At 45.9% G+C, this 25618-nt stretch overlaps 1 protein-coding gene and 1 long non-coding RNA gene across 4 annotated transcripts in view; one reads left to right on the forward strand and one right to left on the reverse strand.

Moving 5' to 3' along the window:
* Nucleotides 1-1607, reverse strand: part of LOC100939848 (uncharacterized) — a 213004-nt gene extending 211397 nt beyond the window's left edge. For both annotated transcript variants that reach the window (XR_008514614.2, XR_008514615.2), the window contains exon 1: nt 5-1607. This is a non-coding gene — a long non-coding RNA (uncharacterized LOC100939848). The remainder of the gene's footprint in view (nt 1-4) is intronic.
* A 1002-nt stretch (nt 1608-2609) lies between these two features.
* The window catches only part of GNAO1 (G protein subunit alpha o1), a 168843-nt gene continuing 145834 nt past the window's right edge, over nt 2610-25618 (forward strand). For both annotated transcript variants that reach the window (XM_009250738.4, XM_002826435.5), the window contains exons 1-2: nt 2610-2848; nt 3068-3110. In XM_009250738.4, coding sequence (XP_009249013.2) covers nt 2731-2848; nt 3068-3110 — 161 coding nt within the window. In that variant the 5' untranslated portion in view covers nt 2610-2730. The remainder of the gene's footprint in view (nt 2849-3067; nt 3111-25618) is intronic.

The following is a 25618-nucleotide window of genomic DNA, read 5'->3' on the forward strand; positions in this document are numbered from 1 at the left end:
TTACCTCTTCAGTCTTTCCAATGCAGTCTTGCAGGGATACAGGACCTGGGTGAGGTTGTGGAGTGCTTCCCCGCACCTGGTAGATCTACATAACTGTTCCTAGCAACCTCTTGAGGAAATAACACATTCTATAGAATGTTGGGTACCTACGCTCTCTGTTTTGGATTTGAAAGGCTGCGTTTTAGTGATTTTTAAGCCAAACCAGATTTATCCCCTAACATCCCCCCAAAAACACGCACAGAAAAGAAGAATGAGGGGGGCAGGTAGGTAGAGAAGCAGTTATTCACTTTATAAAACAATTCTCTATAGGATTCTTTTGTCAGTTTCCTAGACTATGTAAAATGTGATTCAAATTAAAATATTTAAATCACATACCCACAACTTGACATGGGCAGCTATTTGTAAAATGAGGCAAACCCACACTGAGAAATACCAAATTAAAAAAAAAATCAGGGAAAAAATATTTTCTTCTGGGTGGCCCTAAACTGTTTTCTTTTTCCCCATTGCAAATGTATTTTTATGCTGGGTTACATTTCCAAAACAGGAGTGTTTTTTTTTTCTATCGTTGAAATGAAACAAACAAGTTTGCTTTCAGAGCTACAGAAATGCCCAACTGTTAGAAAAAAAAAAAAACGTTTTCCACTGGCCGCTTGCCTCTCTTATCCCCATGCAACCTTGCCTATTGGCCCCTTTCCCTAGGAGAGCCCCTGGGGCTGTCTGATGGAACTGATTGTAAAACTATTTTGTGCAGTAAAAAATTCGTTTCTTCAAAATCTGAGACCACCCAGAACATGCCCAATCTTTGGCAAATATCGACTGGTTTCCTCAGTATTTGACTAGCTGTACACCGAGTAACTGTCCCGGGTTTCTGGGTCTTTATCTGAGAAGAAATGAGGGGGAAATGTTTCAGAAGATGAAAAAAGGAAGAAAACCTCTCATCCAAAATCTGTTCAAAATTCATTTTGTGTGTTTCGAAAGGGGAGGACAGGAGAATTTAGTGCAAAGACGACCTCCACCAAGCTAAACCGTCCAACATTTGCAAAAGCTTTTAAAATAAACTGCTCAGGGATCAGGGGTTTGCTGGAAACTCCCGGTCGCTTGAAGCCCTGTCTCTCCACTCCAGGCACCCAGGCCACCCCAGGGTGGGCACCCCTCCTGCAAGGAGAGCGGCGGCCGGGATCTCGGAGCAGGGTCGGCGATGACCCTGGAGGCAGCGGCTCCCAGAGAAAAGGCCCTGGCTTTTCTCCGCCCGCTGCGTTCCTCTCCTTACAGCCTCGGCTCTCACATACTAGGTGCTCAATAAATGTGGACACAGGAAGCGAAAAGTCCGAATCTGTCCTTACGCCCCCAAGGCGAATTCTGGGGCGCGCGGGTTTATTCCGACCCACTACCACATCGCGTTTCCTGAGGTAACCCGGCCTCGGCTCTGCGGCCCCAGCGGCTGGAGAGCCACGGAGAAGGCGGGCTGCGGGCGACAAGATGGAGAGCCGGCCCGAGAGGGACAGAGGCCGCGCTGGCAGCGAGCTGGGGGTCCCACCTGACCGCCGTACGGGCAGCCCGGCCCCGCGCTCCCATTGACAAGGAGGTCCGCGCCGCCCGCGCGTGGGGCGGGGGCGGGGTGGGGCGCCCCGGCGCGCGCCCGGCCTCACTCCCCGCCCCCGCCAGTCCCGCACGCACCCACCCCGGGGGAGCCGCGGGCCGGGAGGGCGCTGGGGGGAGGGGCAGGCCGCTCCGCGAGCGCGTGTGCGCGCCGCCGCCGGCTGACGCGAACTCCGGCGCGCGCCTCCTCCGCCCCGCGCCCTCCCCTTCCCGGGTGCCCGGCGCGCGGCCCTGCTGACGTCAGCTGGCTGCCCGCGGAGCCGGGTGCGCAGAGCCGCTGGCGCATTCGCGCGCTGCGCTCGCCTCCTCCCCCTTCCCGGGCCCAGGCGCGCGCGCGCTCGTTCGCTCTCCCATTTTTTTTTTCCCCTCCCTCCCTGCCTCTCTCTCTCTCCCTCTCCCTCGAGCTCCCGGCTGGCCGCGGCTCCCTGGCGCTCTCCCTCTCTCTCCGGTAGGCTCACCGAGCGATGCGAGCTCTGGGAGACAGCGACGCCGCCTCCCGCTAGAGACCTGCCCCTCGGCCCGGCCCCCTGCCCAACCCTGCCCAGCCCGCGGGGGTCGGCGAAGGCGCCGCGGACGCACCGACGGCTGAAGAGCGGCGATGCACATGCACTAGCAGCACCCCCTAACTCACTCCCTCCACATCCCGCGCCGCCGCCGCCGCCTCCTCCACCTCCTCCGCCGCCGCCGCCGCCTCCTCCTCCTCCGGCAGCCGCGGCAGCAGGACCCACCCTGCCCCCCACCCCACCCTCCGTCGGCTCCGGCTGCGGCTCCAGCCTCGACTATTATTTTATTTATTTTGGGTCGTGCACAAGCCTCAGTGCCTGCAGTCCGCGCCTCCTCGGCCCGCGGGCGCCTCCTCCCTTGGTTCCGGAGCCCCAGACCCCGGCCACCCTCGATTCGACAACCCCAGACCCCTGCCAGCTGCCGCGAGTCTCCGCTGCTGGAATCTTGTTAGCGGCTGTCTTTTTGGGGGGTTCTGGTTTCCCGACATTTTTGTTTCCAGCCCAGGAGAGGATATCGTGATTTTCCCCCCTTGAGCCCAGGCTCTGCTCTCTGGGGGGGTGGGGGGCGCTCCGAGCCGGGGAGCCGTGCCAGCCGAGTCGTGCGGGCTGTGGCAGGGAAGGGGCCACCATGGGATGTACTCTGAGCGCAGAGGAGAGAGCCGCCCTCGAGCGGAGCAAGGCGATTGAGAAAAACCTCAAAGAGGATGGCATCAGCGCCGCCAAAGACGTGAAATTACTCCTGCTGGGTAAGGACCGCCGCTGCTACCCCCATCCCCCGACCCCCGCCACTCCGCACCCCCTGCCACCAGCTCCCCCACCCCACCCGCGCCCGGGAGACCTGGTCCCCAAGTTGGCACCACCATGTGCCCAGGATCGCCCACCCCCTCGCATGCCTTAGTCCCCCCTCCCCCTGTTTCCTTAAGCTGACACTCACCAGTTTTTCCCCACTGTCTGTGTCCCAACAGGGGCTGGAGAATCAGGAAAAAGCACCATTGTGAAGCAGATGAAGTAAGTCCCTGTGGCATTGGGATTTGTACTTTTATTAAGAATAATTTTTAAATCGTTTTTATTACCTTGCTTACTCCACATTGCTCTCCAGGCCTGTTTTTTAATTCGTTCACACACACACACACACACACACACACACACACACACACACACACACACACACCCCTATATTTGACTCCCCTCCCCCACTCCCTACGTTGGTTCTGGGTCCTCCACCCCAACTCCTGGGTGGGTGTTTTTTGGGAGGGGGAAGGGGAGCGCCCGTAGTTGTATGAATGACAGTGTCCGCCATATTGATCAGAACATCACACTATTGGCATGATTATGATCATTACTCTTGCTTGTGGAATATTTTCTGTGTCTCACTGCCTCCATTTCTGTCTGTGTCTCTGTTTCATTCTGTCTCTATTTCTTTCTCCTCTTCCCTCCATACCTCCCTATCCCCCAAGGTCCGTAATCCCACTTCCCCCTGCTCTTTTCCTGGGGCAGTGATTTTGAACTTGGCTAACATGGAGGGGACCCAGCCCTAGACTGGGGTGGAGGATCAAGTGTCTGCTGTTCATGCTTTTGGTGCTGAATTGGAGGCTGTGGTTTCTACATCCCCTGGCACCCCCCCCCCCCGAAAAAAAAGAGGGCCAGGGTTAGGGGAGGTGTCGTGTGCTAGGGGAAGGAGTGGGTTTCCAAACGTAGGTGACGGGCACAGTTTTATCCAAACTGTGGATAAGTAGAGGTGGAAGGGGGAGGGAAGCTGCCTGTGAGGCTGAATGTCCGCCCCTTGCTGCCCCCAGCTCCTCTCCCACCCTCCCAGCATTGCTCTCCTGACACCCGCAGTTTTCGTTCGCTTCGTGGCCTTTATCAGTGTATTTATTTACACTCTGCATAGGCCGTGTTCCATGTAATCTACCCACAATGCGGATTTCAGGCCCCACTTGCCGCCGCCCCCTTCTGCCTTAGCTATCAGTTTCCCCTCCTAATTAACTGGGGGTGGATTTGAGTGATGGTTGAAAATTAAAACAAAATGGGATATTCCTTCCCTTCCACACTTTCTCAATAAGGAGCTTCGCCCCTCCTTTCCACTTGCAGGCTCGCTTCTTGCCCTATCCATTCGGCAGTTCCTGGTGAGCCCACAGGCAGCTTTGCTTGGGGAGGGGGTGGCCGGCAGCGAAGGGGTGTGCGCCCTCCGGGCCTCCTGTTTCGGTTGGCCTGTCAGTTCGAGACGGAGGAGTTCGTTAAGACCGTTTAGCGAAGATTCCACGTCGCTTTGCTGTGACACCTTCGTGCACACACAGCTCCTAATTAGGGGTTGCTGTGCAGTAAACAAAAATGATTATTTTTCAACTTGACAGAATAGCCGAAATAATTGCATCGCGTAGGGAAACAATGGAAAATAAAAACCCTTTTCGTGGGAAGGTGGGAGTGGGAGACGAAGCATGCTTGCGGTTTCAGAACCAAGATGCAAAAAATCTTGCATGTGTAACAGGCATGACAAGCGGGTTCTAGGCGGCGCCATGATGGTAGGGAGTAGCGACTCGGAGACAATTTTCCCATCTGCTTGACATGTTCTTATTTTTGTTGGAGAGCTCCCTGGGGCTTTCTTCGCAGAGGCCCCCTCGGTTCACCGCACCCTTCTGAGCCAAGGGTAATTTAGCTTGGGGCTTCTCTTGAGCTTGTGCAACCCAAATTGATGGGGAGGCGGGGCCTGGGGAATTGCTCTTTGCAACAAGGTGCATGTTGCATCTGTCTGGAGCCCTTGCAGATCTGTAAATGCAAGCCGCGCCACCCTTTTCTCCCGAGGGGGGACGTTTTAAAACTTCAGAAGTCTGTAATCAGCAGTGGCGGACTCGGAGCCCAGTAGAAGCCCCAGCCACCCGAGCTGGATGAGGTTTCAGGCGTTGCAAGTGGTGGACAGCGCCCAGCCGAGGCCGGAAAAGTCGATGGGGCTCAGTTCGGCGACGCTCGGCTAGGTTCGGTGCGGTCTGGGCGCGGGGCTCGGAGGGAGTCGGCGGTGTTCGGAGCCGAATCGGTGCTCCGGCGGAGAGAGCCGAGCCGCTTCGGAGGGGGTCGAAAGCATTCGGAAATGCTCGAGGGAGGGGAGTGCGCAGGAGGGGAAGAAGGAGGGGGACAGGCCAGAGTCTGCAAATTAACTTTGCATCCGCCAAAGCAACTGCTTTTCCTGAACATGCCCCATAAATTAGGTTGATTTAATGAGAAGTTTAAAAATATATACTGAATCCCCCAAAGGGGTGCCTCGCTTTTTTTTATTCAAAGAGAGCTGAGCTCTCTGAGGAAATAGGTGTGCCACTTTAGGATGAAAATTCCTAGTTATGTACTGGGCAGGAAATCTTAAATGAAGGCTGGATGTAGACTTCCCCAGGAAAGTCCTATGTGTCTTGTATTTGGTTACACCGAGGAGGGGGGAAAATGAAGTGAGTGATGTTTGAGATTGTTAAATCAGAAATCAGAGCATTTCTTCTCTTTCCCTTCTCCTTTTTTTTTTTTTTTCACCCTTACAGGACACATTTTTCAAGAAAAATGTCAGGAAAACAGATTTTGTAGGTAAAACAATTTTTTTTTTTTAAATCACAATACACCAACTCTCTTTAGGAAGTAGGGTAGGTCTGTTCAAAAGGTCCATCCCAAAGGTTTCTGGTCCCTGGTTTGCCACAAGGGACCCTGGCGTCCTGTCCTCCTGAAGCATTCATGAATGGCAGCTTTCCCTGTGAGCCCTCCAGCTTGGCTTGAAATACATCAGATCAGGGCTTTGTGCCAAGCTGAATGCAGGACTTGTTTTGTTAACCACAAAATGTGGGATTGGTGTCACTGTATCCTAGTAACACATTTTTTTGAGTCCTCCCTTGCAGAGATGGTTTTTGAGATGGCCACTTGACTGAGAGTCAGTTTGAGTCAGGAGAATTCTACTGTGGATTGGGCCAGACCCGAAAATCTAGGTGGCATTTATAGAAAGCAGTTTCCAACTTCCTTGTGCAATACAATTGGTGACCAACCTATCAGGCCATATGTACAGGTTAGTTAGGAAGCTGTGTTGTTTCACCTGGACAGATGAAATTCAACAGAGAGCTCTCTTTAGGTTACACCCTGTGATAACCCAGTGATTTCCTAATGGGGGGCTGCAGTCTAATAGCTCAGCACATTGGTTTGAGAGGAAGAATATGGATATTCAGATATCACTGAATAAAACTCCTTTTATTTAGCATTTCCAGAAGAGCAAAGAGTCATTCCATTGAGCCTGTGTTCTCATCCTTGTTGTGGTGTGCTAATTAGAAGAAACAGGCTTCCATATATTCCCATAGTAACTGAGGTGAAATAATAAAGGACTGGCTGGCAGTTGCTATTTAGAACAAAGGGTTAACATCTTCATCAGCCTAGGAACATTGCAGAGATACTGATAGAAAGTTCTTCTGCTTGATACGTATTGTAAGGGGAAACGTGCATCTTCTTAAGAGATACCAGTTTAGAGTGTCATTTGAAAAGCCTGATTCTCAGTACTTATATTAAAATTTTTATTTGAACATAGTGTTTTGGGTTCCCCCTGCCTTGCGTGTGTGATTGTGAATTCACGTTAGGGAGCTCTGTGTCAGACAATCCAAAACATTTCAGTACTGAGAAATAAACAGTGATAATTGAGACAGCACAAATATAATTTTATACATACCATGTGTGAGTAATCAGTGACTCTTTTTTTGCATGGCATTTTAAATAATTTTGCTTGTTAGGGGGTTGTGACCTCACCTGTGATACAGCCTCATCATTTTGTAGTCAGTCAATAAGACTCTGAGTTATTCAGACTAATCAGAAAATTTTTAAAGAACTGTCCATTTTATTTAATTACCAGACCCTTACCAAGAAATCCCATAACAAGTTGTCATTTTATGAGGTGTAGAATTGACAGAATATCACTTTAAGTGACTTCCCAGTTCTGAACAAATAGTGACACCCACTTGGACCACGTACCTGGTGAAAATGTAAAATGGACTGTGGAGTTGCTCTGGGAGCCACAATTTGCCCTCATTCGAGGTGCTGAATTTTCTGTAATGTTAAGTTCAGGCTATCTGTCTCTGGAGCATTAAGTGGAATTTTTAGAAAGGGAGTTCGAAGGTGGCCATGAGGCATTGCATGCTAGCTGGTAGTCTTTACCGAAATGGGCACAATAAAATCGAGCACTTTGGTTGTGCGTCCATGCCCACAGTACCTGCTTAGTGCCATTTTAAAACAAATTTAAGAATTTGCCTGATGAAGATGTCATTGCTCATACAAATATTCCAGCCAGACAAGTGGGATGTGATTCAGAGAACAGACCCTACCCTGTCAGGAAAGGCTGTCTTAAAAGGTCACCTGTCACCAAAAAGCTGATGGCTTTTTCCTCCCAGCTGACCCTGACTTTGTAATTAGAGTATCTACTGTTTGGTATGGGTTCAGGGCAAGCTTGCATTCTTCACTTGATCTTAGCCAAAAGACTGAGAAGCGGTCAAGCTTGCATTCTTTCAGCACAATGCTCTTCAGCACCTACTAAACGACAGGCATTAATGGAGGTGAATAGCAACCTACAGCCATTACTCCATGAAAGTGCGTCTGTCTAAAAGGACATTTCCCACACTTGCTCGCAGGGTCGCACGTTGGGGTAGTATTCCACTGAGAGCCACTCTTCTAGATTTGTAGACTTGTTATTTCTGCAGTCATCTTGATGGCTGCTTTGCCTCCCTCCCTTCGTCCCTCTCTATGTTTATTCAAATGGATGCACCTTGCTCTCTGGAGACAGCAAGAGCGCGAACGGAATGTCAGATCAAGTAGCAGATGAGTTCTCTTTTCCTGATGGATGGTGCTGTCTCCCTCCTTACTGTGCACTGAGCTGTAAATACCAGCAGACCTTCCTGCCAGAAGAGTGGCAAATGGTTCACCTGATCTCCTCAGGAGTCAGCTGTGGAATTCTTGAGCCTGGGTTACCTATTGGATTCTAAAGTAGAACCTATATGCTTGTTGAAAAGGGTTGTTGCCAGTTAGATTAAATGGGTGAAGCTTCATGAGAACCAACATGGTTGGAAAAGAATGCAGAATGTCTGTTCTATGTGTGAACAGGGCTGGATTAGATTTACGATGCCCAGAGTGGGAGTGTGTCTTGTTTCTTTTAACACATGGAACTCCCAGGTTATTTTGTGCTTCTTCACATGCCACATCTGCTAAAGATAGGACAAGATCACTCATGTTTTTCAGCTGCTCACAATACCCTATCTCCGTTAACACTGGAGATTTAATATGAGTAGAATGAGGCCCTATTTTTCTGATATGTGCTCAGCCCATCTGGATACTGGGACTTGACTCCCTGTCTCCTAGGGTGTTTTCATTCTCATTTCTTATGGAGCCAGACAGACCATTATCACCAGAATACATCTTGATCTGAAAGACAACAGAAAAGCTGGTGAAGAGGTGATTCCAAACTGAAAAAACAAAACAAAACACATTTTGGAAAGAGTTACCCTCAGAATTGACACTAACAGAGAAAACTTTTGATTCTGAAAAAAGAAAGTGTGCCTGTTTGTACATACCCACAGAGTGTGGGTTTACAAATGGCAGATGTTATGAGAAGAGCACTCACCTCACTTTCTTACTGATTGCATCATCTTAAAAAGCTTGAAGATGCTCAAATGAACTCCATCCTAAAAATTTCTTCAAATCTGTGTCACATTCTTATTTTCTAACATCCCTCTCATTCACACACAGCACTGATAGAAAGGAAGCTGTCCAACAGATCTGTGATTAGCACTGGGGGGAAGGAGAGGAGAGAGCAGTGGCTTGTTAACTGGTTCAGATAAATAGGTAGTTTCTTGTGTTTAGAGAAGCAGTTTAGCATGCTTCTCTAAAATTGAGAGGTGGTTAAGAGCATAGACTCTGCAAACAGGCTGCCTGGCTTCAAATCTTGGCTCTACTGCTAACTAAATATGTGACCTTAGACAAGGCACATAACATTTGGTGCCTCAGTTTCCTTACCTGTAAAATGGGACTGATAATGAAAATAACTACTAATAAGATTTTGGTGAGCATGAAATGAGTTAACATATGAAATGTGCTTTGAGTAGTGTCTAGAATGTGGAAATCATTATACAAATGTTAGCTCTAGTTTTTATTCCTTTGATTAGTGGGTGTTCCCTTCCCATGTGGAGTTCTCTTGTCAAGTAAGTATGTGGGACTTAGCCACCCTGAGAAGCAGAAAGGGGGTGCTGTGGTTCATGTTCATGGCTTCTTCCCCTTGCCTGCTCTGCAGCACCAGTTATATAACAAACTGTGTTGTCATAACTGATGTGACATTTTTGATGGCGCAGCTGCTTCAGCCCAAGAGCTGGGGTGACATTTCAAAGGGTGGGAAAGAGCACTGAACCAGGAGTCCAGGTCAGTAGCTCTGCCTCTGCCCCTCCGAGGGCTCAGTTTCCTGAAAGAGTTGGACCAGGGCTACCCCAGGCTCCCTTCCTGTTGTCAATGGTGTATGAAATTGGGAATTCCCTTCGTTTTCAGGGTCTTGATGTTCTCAATATTAAAGCATGAATTATGGTTTTATCTCGTGGGGGTGTAGGGTATCCATGAAAGTTCTTTTAAGACTAAGTTAATTGCAGAATAGCAACCTCAGCCACAAAGCTTTGTCAGGCAGGAAATTTGTAGTTCTGAGAGTCAATTTGAGAAAAACACCTCTAACCAAACTTTTCATGCAGACATGGTTCTTAAACCAAAGAGGAGGATCTGAAAGTATCTCATTAGTAAGAAACAGGATGTTTCTGGGAGGAGAGAGCCAGTGACATTAGAAGAGAAGTGGTTTTCTCGTGGCTTCCAGGATGCTCAGAAGTGGAGACAGCCCTAGCATTCACCAGAGATGGCTGCATATGAAGAAACTTGCCTGGGTTAAGGTGCCTAAAACCCAGGGAGCAGAAAGATTTGCAGACTAGTAAAAGGGGAGGCTCAGGAGAACTGTATTTTAATTTTGATTCACTCTCTCATTTAACTTTGGGCAGATCATTTGGCCACCCTGGGCCTCAATTTGTTCATCTGTTAATTGGGATATGGGTTTTCACCATAGAATTTCTCAGGGCTCTTTCAGGTTTCCAGCTCTAAGATGCAGTAAATGCAAAGAGAAACTTAGAAGCCTAAAAGGCGGTGGGGAATAGTGGGAGTATTTACCACCCACAGCTTTTATCTGCTGAGCCATCTTTAGTTCTAATTTTCTTTACAGAGAAGAGGAAAAACATTGTGCTTTTCATAGCACCAAAAAATTAAAGTAAAATAAAATCCTGCAAGGCTAATAGTTGGTGCCCTGAATTTGGCCCCTTACTCTCTTGATTTGTCAACCATCCTAGAAACAAGTAGAATGGAGAAAAGAGAAAGGGAGAATAATACATAAGACTAGGATTTCATAGCTAACAATTTACCTTGGATTCTCTGCCTGTGTCTTAGCCAACAGATAGGTTTTCTGTAGAATATTGTTACTTATGAGAATAGCTTCTCCATGCTTTAAAATTGATCCTGGGGTCACCTGACCCCAGGGTCTCAGAACACTAATGCATATTGCACATTGTGAATTAATTAGGTGTTTATTTGTCTATATCCCTTGCTAGCCTGGGTGTCCCTTCCTACCAGGGCTCCCTGAAGCAAGGATGTTACTTATTTTTGCTCATAGTACAGCACCATGCCCAATGCCTGGCACAAAGGAGGTCTTAATAAACGTTAGTTAAAGAAAAGGAAGAATACGAGGTATATAAGGAGTGAACCTTATTATTCTCCATAAACCAAAATAATCATGTTGAAAGCTTTTGGTGGCCATGGAATGTGTTCATCATTTTCAATCTATTATATTCATTTGTTTATCAACCTGTGAGCAAATGTAGTCATCAATTCCATTTTACAGATGAGGAAGTGAGGTTCAAAGAAGTAAGGTGGCTTGCTCAAGGCCACACAGCTTAATAGGTGACAGGGTTGTATTCAGACAATGATTTATCTAATTCTAAAACCTGTGTTCTTTTCGTTGTAACTCCACACCTTTCTTACTAGACCACCCCCAGTATGGGCAGTAGAGACCTGGCAGTCTACGACCTCACACCCAGATGTTGATGGTGCCAGCCGTGGTTGAGGTCAGTGGCTGAGAGAATAGAAAGTGCCTAATTGGTACTGAGTTCCTTCTGGAGGTGGTAGTAATGGTCATCATATATCACATTGATTTGGATACCAGAGTATTCCCTAGCAACCATCTGGACAGGCCTTGAGATAATTTTCCATTACCGCCTCAGAAATGGGGGCCATTTTCAGATTGCAACAGAAGAGAAGGCTCTGGCTTTGGTGGAGGCAGGTGTCTTGGAGAACTATGGAAAGACAGGATGGTAGGGGATCCATCCATCTGTCCATCCATAAGCATTTATGATTGCCTACTTTGTGGGTAGCATACACACAGTGTCATGGAAGTAGAGAGGAAGGCCTCAGTTCTTATCCTGAAGGAACTCATGGTCTGGAGGGAGCTACACATAAAAGACTCTTGCACTTCAGGTAGGAAGGGCCACAATGTCTGTATACACAGTGTGCTATGGTAGAACAGAAGGCACCTTCTCTAGGCAGGAAGTTCAGGGAAGACAGCCAAGAGACAATGGCATGTGAACCGAGCCTTTAAAACAAGTGGTAGTTCACCAGGTCGAAAAAAAGGAATGCCAGGCAGAGGGACTGGCATGTGTAAAGGCATTAAGATGTCACCACATGGAACATGCTAGGAGTGTAAAATAGTTTGATTTGACTAGAGCAAAATATGTAAGAAGAGTGTTAAGAAATGAGGAATGAAAGATTGGACAGAAACCAGATCATGAAAGGCCTTATCTATTGTGCTAAGGACTTTGGATTTTATTCTGAAGATAATGAGATGCCACCTGAGGGTTGGCATTAGATCACCTACGCAGACTGGAGGGGATCAGCTCTGGAGGTTGGGAGACCAGATGGAAAGTTACTTCTGTGACCCAGTTGGGAAAAAGATTAAGAACTAAGTTAAAGCAGTGGTAGTGTGGGTGGGGAAAGGAAACAGATTCAAGAGATATTTGGGCAGTGGAATAATTGAACTTATTTGTTGATCAGTTGGAAGAGCATTGAGGAGGAGATAAATTTTAATGAGTATGGACAAAAATGAGTCCAGGATTCCTGATTTGGGCTACTGGATGGTAGTAAATGCAGGAGGAAGAGAGAAGACTTGGGGAGAAAAGTGATGACTGCATTTGGTCATGTTGATGATTCTTGTGGATCATCCAAGTGCAGATCCTGGTAGTGGGTTAGATAGGACACACCTGGGGAGAGGGGTCAATTTGAAATTCTGTGGTGCTTTTGAGTGGTGAGAGCCATAGAAGTTGGTAACCTTAGTAGGGTGAGTGAGAAGGAGAGAGAAGGCAGGCATGCGTCTCCCGTCACACACACATTCCAGCTCCAGGAAATGAGAATAATTTAGGAAGAGGAACCTGTGAGGGAAACTGAGAAGGGGTGATCTGAGAAATGAAAAAGAAAACCCAAGGCAGAGTAGCATCATGAAAGCCAAGGAAGAAAAGACTTTCAAGGGCAGGAAGTGGTTAGTTGAGTCAGATATTTCAGTAGACAGATAAGATGAAGATTGGCAGGTGTCCATTGAGTCTGGCAAGTTGTTGGTGACCTTGGCAAGAGCAGTTTCAATAGACTGGTGGGAGAAAAGCCAAACTGCAGTGGAGTTAAGAAATGTATGGAATTGAGGAAATCCATGGAGAACCCCCCTCCCAGCCCAAAAGAAACGTGGGCTACAGAAAAAAAGGGGTGAGAGGTAAGGAGGGAGAAAGCCCTCCTGGGAGGGCTTTGCTTTTATTGTTCATTTGGCTAACATGAGAGTAGTTGGATCCATTGAGAAGTTATCCAGATCCCTGATGAATGGAAAAGTTGAAGGTATAGGAAGGAGGAAGTGGTAGAAGGAACACAACCCCTTAGGGGATGGGTAGCTTGAGCTTGACATGAACGTGCATCTCCTTCCCTAAGACAGACAGGAGGGCAGTAAGGATGGGAAGTCTGTAGAGAAATTCTAGGGCATAATGACGAGGACAGGAAGTTGAGGGAGCTCCTGCCTTAGCATTTCTTTTCTCTGTGAAGTGAAAAGAATTAAAAAGCAGCTGTGCTTATTTACTGGAGCACCAAAGACCAATAACATTTATTCTATTAAAACCACTCATTTATTCATTTATCTAATATTTGTCTCACACCTATTATACGTTAGGCACTGTTCTGGGTGCTTGGAGTGTCAGTGATGAACAAGTCAAGTCCCAGAGGAACCGGGTAATAACCTCATACACAAACAATCGGACACAGTAATTGCAGACTGTGAAAGTTTTTTCTGGGGTTACACCTTTAGGGGAGGCCTCCTACTGATCACAGAGGGATCCGATTTCTGCCTTCAGAGAGTTGCATCAGTTGGAGGAGACAAATTCGATTCTCAAAGGTGCAGAAGAGGCAGTGACGGAATTTAATTTGGACACAGGCTCAGGATTAAGGTGGGAGGGAACTGGGTGGAGAAGTGAGAGTTGCAGGGACACCGTTGTTTTACTCCGCCGAGCTTTGCTCATCGCAGGCTGCTCTAGTGGGGCTGCCCGTCACTGCCCCCTGCTGCTTGAAGAGAGAAGTAGGTTCATGACTCTGGCCTTGCCATTCACAGCATCTCATTCCTCTGGCCACAGTGATTGGCCCAGGGATGGGCATGTGACTCAAGCGAGGCCAATCATCGTCCTTCTCTGGAATTTTATAGTCACTATGAGAAAAAAGCTCTTTTCCCTGGGATCCCAGCAAGGTTCTCACTGGGCTGGAATGATGAAAGCTTGAGCTAGCTGTCTGTGGCCATGTTTCCACATCTCCATTGCCCTCTGCAAGGAGGAAGCATGCTTATCATGGGAGAGACTGAGGCTTTGGGAGACTGGAGGGCAGAAGAGAGAATGGAGAGAAGAAACAGAAAGAGAGGAAGCCAGAAAGACATCTGATGGTGATACTGGTATCTCTGAAGCAGGTTCTATGGAGCTGACAGTTATGTGAATCAATAAAACTCTTCTTTTACACAAACTGATTTGAGCTGGGATTCTGTCCCTTATAACAAAGATCACGCTGACGAAAAGCGCAAAGCCTTCCAGATCTGAACAACTAGTATGAGCTAAAGTACAGAAGCAGGCCTGGAACATTCAGGACACCACCAGGGAGTAGTGGGCAGGCTCATGTGACTGAAGAGCTGGGGTTTGTGGGAATATGAAGAGAAGTGACTGGAAAGGAAGAGTAGGGCTAGATTGTAGGGTTCCCTGATCGTTTTTCTAAGGGGTATATAGGGTGCCAAGTCAGGACAGCCTACCAGTGGGAGGCCAGAGATGAGGCTTTAGAGCAAAAAGATTTTTGTAGTCTGACCTAAGGAATTGGTAGGAAAGGCAATGAGAAGTTGGATGGGGGAGAGATTTTGGAGGCAGGAGAGATGACCCCTGGTGTCTAGTTGAATGAACATGAGAAGAAGAGAGTATATCAGAGAACTCCTCCCCATTTTGAACCTGTGAGATGGGATTTAGTTATGCCATCAAGTTAGGAAACATAGGAGCAGGGAAGAGATAGCAGAGAGAATATGGCAGGTGAACCCATAAGCATGAATTTCAGGTCCTTACAGGGTAACAGGAAATGTTCAGTTGTTTGCTTGGGAGGTAGTTCTGGCATTTAGAAGAGAGATCTGGGCTAGAAGGAAAAGTGGGCTTAGCTGCCCTTGTGGTCGGGCCATGAGAGTGGATGTGGTGTCCCTGGGGTGAGCATACATATGGCCAAGAGAGGGAGGGCCCAGGGAAGGGGCGCACCATTGTGGCAGTGAGGAAGGGAACCTTCCTTCAGTAGACCCACAGGTAGCTCCAACTGGCAAAAGGAGCCAGAGAGCCGAGGAGCAGGAGGCAAACCCAGAGCGCTCTGCCACAATGGATCCCCAGGAAGGGAATGTGCTTCAGGAATTCTGAGTGGCGAGCAGGGTTCTGTTTCATGGCATTGCCAAGTTAGATAGTACTGAGCAAAGACCATTGTATGTGAAGCTATTGCGGGCCTTTAAAAGTGCAGTTTCAGTGGAGGGAGAGGGATAAAAGCCAAACTCAAAAAATTTTTATAGTAGAAATAGGTCTGGACTGGGAGTCAAGAACCCAAGTTCTCATCCCAGCTCTGTTCCTATTTAGCTTGATGGTCCCCAGGCGAGTTCCTTAACTTCCTTAGGACTTAGTATCCTCACATATAAAATTAGGAAACTGGATTGCGTGATCTATAAGCTTCTACTCAAGTCTTGAGGTCATAATTTATATTTTCCTGTCCAGCAAAACAGATGTTCTTGTGGCAAAGGAATTTCCCTCCTTCTCCCAAGGCCACCCCCAACTGACATAATAAATTATAAAAAAAAAAATAAGCTTTCAGAACTCTAGCGCTAATTGAGAAAGGAAACTGGGACATCAGCTCAGGGAATTGTGGACACCAATGCATGTTGTGTCCATATGTACTCTCCACTGAGAATGTGGGGCCCTGTGAGGTAGGAATTTGTCTTGTAATACTGTCAGGGTTATGAGACCTGGATGGTTTGACACTCTTCCACAGGGAGAAATGCTGAAGGTGGTTCCACAGTACAAAGACAAAACAACTCCTGGGGTCCCCCTCTTTCTGAATTCACGTGGAAAGAAGGAAGGCTGTGAATCTGAGCTGGCTGTGTGCAGGAGCTCCAGCCAGGGCAGACAACAAGAGCTGGAGGGACCCATGCATTAGGAGATGGACAAGCCTGAGGGCACCAGTGGGTAAGGGCAGGAGAGGCACCCACTCTATCTCCCTGGTACTCCGTGACCTCATTGGTGGGAGGACCTTGGGGAAGGGATGGTAGAATGGTGATGTGTGGAGAGCCTAGTTCTGAGCTGTGGCCATTCTTCCTACTCTTAATTCACCATGTGCTATGGAAGGCCTGTTTCTTCTTTGAATCCTTTCCTTAGAGTTTCAACCACATGGCCCTTGCTATTCCCTGCTTCTTTGGTGTGGGTTTATTCATTCTGTGAAGGCCATTGGAAGACCAGCCATAGTTTGGCACTTTCTCAGTTTCTAGGAATAGATTCTTTACTAAGATAGACAAGCTCCCTGCCTCAAGGACCTTACAGTTTTAGAGAAGGAAGATGGTACAGGAATAATTGAAGGCAAAGGTCATTTCGTATAGTCATGTGTTCTAAAGGAGGAAACTGGGATTAAATAATGGAGAGGGACTGAGGCAGATGAGGGGTAAAAAAGCAGGTCAGGAAAGATCTGAGGAACAGGGAACAGCAGATGCAAAGGCTGTGGCACAGACAAGAGCGGAAAGAAGGCCAGTGGAGCTCTAGACCACAGGGAAGGAAAAATAGTACACAATGAGGTTAAAGAGGCAGTTAGGGCCGGGCGTGGCGGCTCACGCCTGTAATCCCTGCACTTTGGGAGGCTGAGGTGGGCGGATCATGAAGTCAGGAGATCCAGACCATCCTGGATAACAGGGTGAAACCCCGTCTCTACAAAAGTACAAAACATTAGCCGGGCATGGTGATGGGCGACTGTAGTCACAGCTACTCGGGAGGCTGAGGCAGGAGAATCGCTTGAACCTGGTAGGCAGAGGTTGCGGTGAGCCAAGATCACGCCATTGCACTCCAGCCTGGGTGACAGTGCGAGACTCCATCTCAATTTAAAAAAAAAAAAAAAAAAAAAGAGGCAGTTAGGAGAAAATGTTCAGGGAAGGCCTGTTGGCTATGGAAGGACATTTGGGTTTCATTTTGAATGCCGTGGGAGATTGACAACTTGACCTGACTTATACATTAAAAGATACCTCTGCATCCTGGAAAAGGCAAAACCACGGGGATGGAAATTACATCAGTGGTTTCCAGGGAATTGGGTGTGGATGGAGCTTGCAAAGGGGCACAAGGGAACTTTTGTGGGTAATGTAAATATTTTCTGTCGTAATTGCGGTGATGGTTATACCACTGTGTATGTTTATCAAAAGTCATCAAACTGTATACCTAAAAAGGGTGAATTTTACGCCAAGTAAATTATACTTCAATAAACCTGACTTACAAAATACGTATTTTTTAATCAAAAAAAGAATTGCAGTAAGGCTTAACAGAATCCCTCTGGCCGCCCTGTGGAAGGTACATGGCAGGGAGCAAGTCTGGAAACAGGGACGGTTGCACAGTCCAAGCCATACGCCCCCTCAATACTGTGCTTACAATTCAGCCTGTATTATGTGCTGTTCCCAGTGGCTTCCTTACATCAGCTTATTGATGTGTGTTCCTAGTTTTCCTGTTTACCTAGCTTTTCCTTCAAAACTGGTTTGAAACCTCAATGTGGATAGAAACCATCTGCTTCTTTTGTATGCGCCCATGGGAGATGCTTATTACATATTACTCTCCTTACATTTAAGTAGTCTTTAACATTTGCAAGCAATTCATGATCTCCTTTGAGCCTTACAACATCAGGCTGCACATATGTTACCATGTTCCCATTTTACAGATGAAGAAACTGAGGCAAAAATAAGTCAGTATAGCAGTGTGAAAGAAGCATGAACTTTGGAGATTTTGGCTTTGCCATTTGTTGGCTATCAGTGTGATTTGGGAAAATTATTCAGTCTCTCTGAACCGCAGTTTCCTGATTGTTAAGAAAAGACCAAAAAATAAAAAATAAACACACTGCAGATACACTGTGAGGAGTAAGTGAGATAACACAGCTAAAAGCAGGTAGCGGATAACTGAAATTCCCTAAATGGTAGCTATTTGTATCATTTTTGCTATCAGAGAAAACATGATTTATTTAAGGTGATGTGGCCAGTACATGGTAGAACTAGAGCCTAGTTTTTCTGATTCTAGGTGTGTTTCTCTTTCCATCACACCACTCAGAACATTCTTAATTGTTATCAATTAATTGGTCCAGGGCTAACTACTTTTTACCAACTCAGATGCTTAAATACAATTGTTGATTTTTCAGCAAATATTTATTGAGCACTCACCATATGTTCAACACCGTTGTTGACACAGGATATAATAGTAAGTCAAAATAGGCTCCACCTCTGCCCTTACAGTTAATAAAGCAGAATGGTGAGGGAGGACCTACCTCAGTGTGGCGTCTGGGAAGACTTCCTAGGGGAGGTAACATTGACACTGTCTTTAAAAGAAACATTTTTGTTGTGATGTAGATCAATATACATGCAAAATGTGCATTAATCTTATATGTTTTACAGATTTTTAAAAAGCAGGCACTCAGGTAACCATCACTAGGTAAAAAAGTAGGACATTGCTAGCACCCAAGAATGTCCCTAAATATTCCTTTTTGATCACAGCTCCCTGCCTCACTCCTTACTACCTTAACTTTCATGGTAGGTTTCATGCGTCCTTGCCTTTCTTTAGAGTTTACCACCTACATATGCATCCTCTAATCATTTAGTCTAGTTTCTCCTGGTTTTGATATAATTGGAATCATGCTATTTGTATCTTTTCTTCAGTATTATGTTCATAATATCCCAGTTGTATGTAGCTGGAGTTGATTTTCATTGCTATATAGTATTCTATGGTATTCATTTTATGAATATTTTTAATTTTCCTATGTAGCATTCATAAATATTAGTGAATATTCACGAATATGCTATATATTATTCTTCACTTCATTGCTATATAGTATTCTTTGTTACAGACCAGATGTGACTATACTGTAATTTATTTATCCATTCTACTGTTGATGTGGCATTTTATCATTTTGAGTTTGGAGCAGTTATAAAAGATGCTGCTATCAATGTGTGTGTGTGTGTGCACGTGTGTGTGTCTATTCTGGGGCACATGCATTTGTGAAGGGTTCTTTGAAGAGGAATTGCTGGGAATCTTCAACTGCATTAGATAATATACAGTGTTTTCCAAAGTGGTAATTCCATTTTTATACTCACGGTAGCAGAAAGAATTTCTGTTATTATAAATTCTTGCTGCCAATATTTGGTACTGTCCGATTTTTTCAATTTTACCAAACCAATAGGCAAGTAGTAGATCTCATTGTGGTTTTACTTTACATAGTCTAGATTGCTAAAGAGGTTGAACAGCTTTTCATATATTTATTGGACATTTGGATTTCCTCTTTTGTGAGGTACCTGTTCTTTTGCCACTTTTTAAATTAGGTTGTAATTTTCTCATTAATTTGTAGGTGTTCTTTATATGTTGTAAATACTAGTCTTTTTTGTTTTTTTGTTTTTTGTTTTCATTGCAAATATTACCTCCCACTCCCTGGCTTGTCTTTTCACTTTGTTAATGGTGTTTTGTGCTAAACAGATATTTCTCTTTTTTTAATGTAGTCATTCTTTCAGTCTCCTTCTTTTTGGTTAGGGTTTTTTTTGTGTGTGTCCTATTTAAGAAGAAGTCTTTCCTTATCTCGAGGTGCAAAGGCTACCCTCTACTTCCTGCCTCTTTAAAAAGCTTCGGAGATTTGTTTTCTTTTCTATTTAAGTGTTTAATTTACCTGTAGTTGATTCTTGTGTATGATGTAAGTTGTTTTTTCTCTAATGGATACTCATTGGTCCCAGCTTTCTGTCACTGTTCTGTGGGGCCACCGCTGTCATAGGTTAAGCATGTATGTGATAAGCATGCAGGGACCTGTTTCTTGGCTCGTATAGCATCCCATTGGACTCTATTCTTATGACAGTGCCACACTGTCTTGATTATGATAGCTTTGTAACATGTCTTGATATTTGGTTTAGCAAATCCCACTCCCCTTGGTCTTCATGAGTCTCTTGGCTGTTCTCAGCTCTTTGTGCTTGAATGTAAATGTTAGAATCAGTTTTTGTGATGCGCGCACACACACACATCCCTATTAGGATATTAGGATCTGTTGATTAGTATTTATTCGAATTCACTACTCTGAGTAGAATTGACATCTCTAAATCTTGAGTCTTCCTGATCCATGAGCATGATATGTTTCACCATTATTTATCATAATTTCTCTTAAGAAATATTTATGATTTTTCCCATGAAGAGCTTATGTACTTTTTGTTAGATTTATAACTAGATACTTAATGTTTACAATGGTCTTGTAATTGCTTCTTTTTTTAAGAGCAGTTTTAGATTCACAGCAGAATTGAGAAAGGGGTACAGAAAATTCCCATACGTCTCTCCCCACACACATGCCCAGCCTCCCCTTTATCAGCAGTTCTCACCAGAAGGCACAGTTATTCCAGTTGATGAACCTACACTGGCGCATTATAATCACCCAAAGTTCATGGTTTACCTTAGGCTTTCCTCTTGGTGGTGTACATTCCATGGGTTTGGACAAATATGTAATGACATGTATCCATCATTTTGGTATCATACGGAGTATTTTCACTGTCTTAAAAATCCTCTGTGCTCCACCTGTTCTTTGTTCCTCCCCCAACTCCTGGCTACCACGAATGTTTTTACTGTCTCTATAGCTTTGCCTTTTCCAGAAATGTCACATAGTTGGAATCATACAGTTGGACTCAAAAAACTTCTAATATGTAGCCTTTTCAGATTGGCGTCTTTCACTTAGTAATATATATGTAAGGCCCCTCCATGTGTTTTCATGGCTTGACAACTTATTTTCTTTTAGCACTGAATAATATTCCATTGTCTGGATATACCACAGTTGTTTATCCATACACCTACTGGAGAACATCTTGGTTGCTTCCAAGTTTTGGGAATTATGAATAAACCTGCTGTAAACATTCACGTGCAGGTTTTTGTGTGGACATAAGTTTTTTAACTCCTTTGGGTAAATACCAAGGAGCACAATTGCTGGATTGTGTGGTAAGAACAGGTTTAGTTTTGTAGGAAACTGCCAAATTGTCTTCCAAAATATATAGATATATCATTTTGCATTTCTACCAGCAACAAATGTGAGTTCCTGATGTCTGCAGCCTCACCAGCATTTGGTGTTGTCCGTTTTTGGATTTTGTCCATTCTAATATGTATGTTGTGGTATCTCGTTTTTAGAGAAATTTGCATTTCTCTAATGATAAATGATGCGGAGCATCTTTTCATATGCTTATTTGCCATCTGTATATCTCCTTTGGTGAGGTGTTTGTTAAGGGCTTTGGCCCAATTTTTAATTGGGTCATTTGTGTTCTTATTGAATTTTAAGAGTTCTTTGTGTATTTTGGATAACAGCCTTTTATCTGGTCTTTTGCAAATATTTTCTCCTAGCCTGTGGTTTGTCTTCTCAGTCTCTGGTTAATTGCTTCATTTTTTGAATTGCATTTTGTATCTGTTTCTGGTATATAGAAATACAGTTGACTTTTGTGTATTGATTTTTAAATTCATATACCTTAATTGTTGTATAATTCTAATAGTTAATTTGTAGATACTAAGGCCCAGAGAGGGGAGTGATCTGTCTAGGTTCCTATGGCTAGCTAGTAGCAAAGCAAGCATGAATGTGGTCCTATTTCTGCTGACTTCCAAGGAGAGACTATTCAGGAAGGGTTAGGGAAAGTCAGGTGGGGAGTAGGAAATAACATTTATTGAACACCTGTTATTTACGATGCTTAATATGCATAATCAGCTTAACTCTCATTGGAGGCAGATTATTGATAACCTCTTTTTATAGATGAGGAAAGTAAGATTCAGAGAGATGATGAAATAAACTTGTTCAGGCACATCACTGAAAGAACAGTCTAGGGTTGGAGGAGTGCTGTTGCTCTGTCAAGCATACACCAGACTACATGCCTTCTGCATTTGAGCATAGACAACCCCAGAACTCCCTGGGCCTCCTACCTCCAGCTATGCCGTCCTCCAGGGTCCCCTCCCAGCCCAGCTCTGGGGCTGCCTCTATTAAAGCTCTGCTAGCATCTCTAGACTTGTGCAGGCCTGGTTACTGTCAACTCTTGGGTTGAGTTTCTGCCCAAAGTTCTGAGGTCAGTCTCCACCCCTGCCCTTCTACATAGTTCCCTCCCAACCAACGAAATGAGTTCACAACTTGTTGGGTTCTAGGAACCAAATTAGGAGTTGCTCTGGGCATCTTGTTTCAGTCGCAACTTGAAAATGTGGTTGAGGTTTTATGACTGCTTTGTTATACAGTGGCCTGGAGAGAATTTATGGTCGCAGTGCTTCCCAGCACCCCCTCCTGCTTCTCGTTGATTGTCCAGAGCTGCCTGCATACAAGGAGAGGGTTTGCTTCTGCTGGCTGTGCAAAGGCATGGGGAAATGCTGTGTGTGTGAACACAGCCCAGCAGTGCTCTATTCAGCGTGACAACTTCCTACTTTGGAACACATGGCTCTTCATGGGGTGACTGTAAATTATGCAACTCCAGAGTCAAAGAATGAGGAATAATGGAGGAAAGGAAGGGACAAACTGCGAACTTCAGCCTGGATCCGAGATGTGAGTGTGGAGACCCAGGCTGCTTGGCGATTGATGGGAGGGGAGTCTTCAACGACTGAGAAAAACCAGGAAGTCCTGTCAGGGCATTACTTGTGAGAGTGGCTTTTACTGTTTAAAAAATGTAAATGTTCTTTTCAAACTCTGTTTATCAATTCAGGGAGAGTTTTAGAAACTTGGAGGGACATTTACAAAAGAAAGTAGTCACATGCGTTACCAAAAGTAATTGAATGCCATACACGGTATGTAACCTTTGTCCCAATGGCTCCAACTCGTCCTTTTTTATTATTGTTTCATGCTAAAAATTGGTGCTCCTAAGGGCAATTGTACAGATTCTCGCCCTCCCCTCCACCCGCAATGGTCCTGGAATGCAGTGAACTCTGCTTCGATAAGCTTCGTGGAATGTTCCTGTCTCTTGGCTGACTGTTGTCTCTCATGTCTTGCTGCTTTCAGTGGTCCCACCTCAAGCATTATTCCCCTTCTCTTGTTCTGCTCTGAATCGGCGATGGCCCAGAAAACGAAACGACCAGATTTGTCACAATAGTGTGTAGAGCAAGAATAAATAGGATATAAGTAAGGACCTGAGGAACTCTTCTAGAAGTAGAGTGTTTGTGCTTTAGTGCCTGGACTTGTCTGCATTTCTGCCTATCTATGACACAGGATTAAGTATGTAAAAATGAATTGGCAGTTACTATACAGATGTAAGTGATGATGACAAGGTTGCTGTTGTTCTATGTGGGTGCTCAGAGTTCTTCATTGTGCTTGTCCTTCCTGGCTCCTGGTAGGGTTTTGATTCACAGAAATTACTGGACAGGTAGCTTCCAGATAAGAGTGATGAACTATCATTTCTGACAAAAGATGTTGGACTGGCTGTGGCAGCAAGGAGGCGATCAGAAGACTCCCTAGAGCACAGGGGCTCTGGCAGGCTTTTTCTATAAAATGACGTGGATACACACAGGGTCAGGCTGCCTGTGGGCAGAGACGTCCCCAGGAGCCCTGCCTGGGTGGCCAGCACCACGGGCATCTGCTCACCTGCGGCAGAACTCAGAGTCTCACAGCTAAGCCAGGCCAGACCCAGTTGCTACTTTTTGGTCAAGACCTGCTCTAGGAATTCTTCCAGGGAAGAGGGAATGTGAATTTGTCTGTTTTCAGATATTTGTAGCCTTTACACAAAAGTGTTTGAAATTATTTGGTTAAAATGCTTTCCACTGAGGTTATTCTTTCTTTCTTCTTTTTTTTTTTTTTCACTCTGCAGATTATCGATTGAGCTTCTACTCTGTACCGGGCACCATCTTAAGTGTTGTAACTGAGCAAGACACACAAAATCTCTGCCCTCCTGGAGTGTTCTGACATTCTTGTTAGGGGAGACAGGCAATAAATAAGGAAAATACATAGTAGTATTATACATCAGCTGGTGACAAGTGCTATGGAGAAGAATAAAGCGGGGAAGGGGCATGAGCGGGAGGGAATGTTAGTTTTGGTTTTGGGGGTGTTTTTCTGAGATGGGATGGTGGAGGATGAGTCTTGCCATGTTGTCGAGGCTGGTTTTGAACTCCTGGGCTCAAGTGATCCTCCCGAGTGGCTGAGATTACAGGTGCACACCACCATGCATGCCTTGATGTTATAGTTTTTTAAGTCGTCAGGGAGGGCCATACTAGAAGATGAAATTGGAGAAAAACCTTGATGGAGGCGAGGGAGCCAGCCATGTGCACTTGGGGCGAGAGTGCTCCAGGCAGCCAGAAATAGACAGTACAGAGGCTCCAAGTCCCGAGTCTGCCCGTGTGCAAACCACAAGGAGGTTTATATGTCTGGAGTCACAAAAAAAACTGGAACAATGGGTGCCCTCGTGGAGTCAGTAGTTTCTCTGGATGTGGTCTCACTAAAGGCAGGGACAGGAAAGAAATCCCCGTTACAGACTCATGTAGACCTGTGACTTGTGGGCATTCAGACTGCGTTATTCCCCTGCCAGGCCTAGGGCTTGGGGGTGGTGTCCTGTGGATGTGTGTGTGTATCCTGACAAAGGAGGGGCGTGGAAGGGAAGGATCTCTTCCATGAATGAAGGGGGTTGACTCTGGCATAATCTAGGAAGAATTCTAGGAAGACTCAGTTATTTCTGGTTGGTTTACAGGAGACAAACACAACATGTTGGGCTGCCTTGCCTTGCTGGTCTCCTAGTGGAGGAGGCTCTCATTGCTGGGGCTTCCTGTTGGCCCTAGCTCTGCATCTGCTCTCCCATATCAGCATTACCAGTCCATGAGCACCGAGGTTGTCACAGGACAAGGAGCCTGGCCCCAGACCTCATTCAGGGCTGCTGACCCAGCTTTGGGCTCCACCGTAGACGTGCTCAGTAAGCAAGCCTGGGGTCTAGGGGCAGACACCTGGAAGCAGAGTCACAGGGGCAGGTTTCCCCAAGTATAGCCTGAAAGTTTAGTGGTATACAAGTACACACTTTATTTTAAAGTGTTTTAGGACAAAAGGTTCCTAACACATCAAAACCATAGTTTTACAGATAATTATTGCTTAGGATGAAGTTAAAGTAAACAGGACGTTTTTAAAAAGACACTAAAAATCATGTGGGTGGCACAAAAATCCTACCTAAGTAGTGCTAACCTCAAGTCTGCCCTCAGCATGGGAGTACCAATTTCTGTCTAGGGGTTCTCGTCTCTTAGGGATGAGAATGCTTTGGAAGAAGTCCTCCTCTGCCATCCTGGGGACACGGTAGCTGTCCCTCTGTCCCAACCGCAAGCTTGTGAGCTGGCCACAATTCTCACTTCTTCCCAACACTTGCGTACCAGGTGTTTCTGTCCCATGGCCTGTGCCTGGCCTGGGCCCCCTCACTGCCATCACCTCCCAGCCTTCCTCTGGGTCCGGTGCATAAAGTCTCCTCAGCTGCCTTCTAGAAATGCTGTTTCTGCCCTTCACTACCCTGCTAAGTCACCTTCTGCATTGGGTTAGGGCATTGGCTTGGCTTGGAGGACATACCATGGTGTAGTGCACCACATTGATCCTGAGTTGGCTCCCCCTCCTACAGAACGCCTTCTCCCTGGCACCCACCACCTCCTGCCTCCATACCCGTAGCTGGTGGCTGCCAAAGCATGCTTCCTCCTCTTTCTCTG

Source organism: Pongo abelii, chromosome 18 (genome assembly GCF_028885655.2).
Source record: "Pongo abelii isolate AG06213 chromosome 18, NHGRI_mPonAbe1-v2.0_pri, whole genome shotgun sequence".
NCBI lineage: Eukaryota > Metazoa > Chordata > Mammalia > Primates > Hominidae > Pongo > Pongo abelii.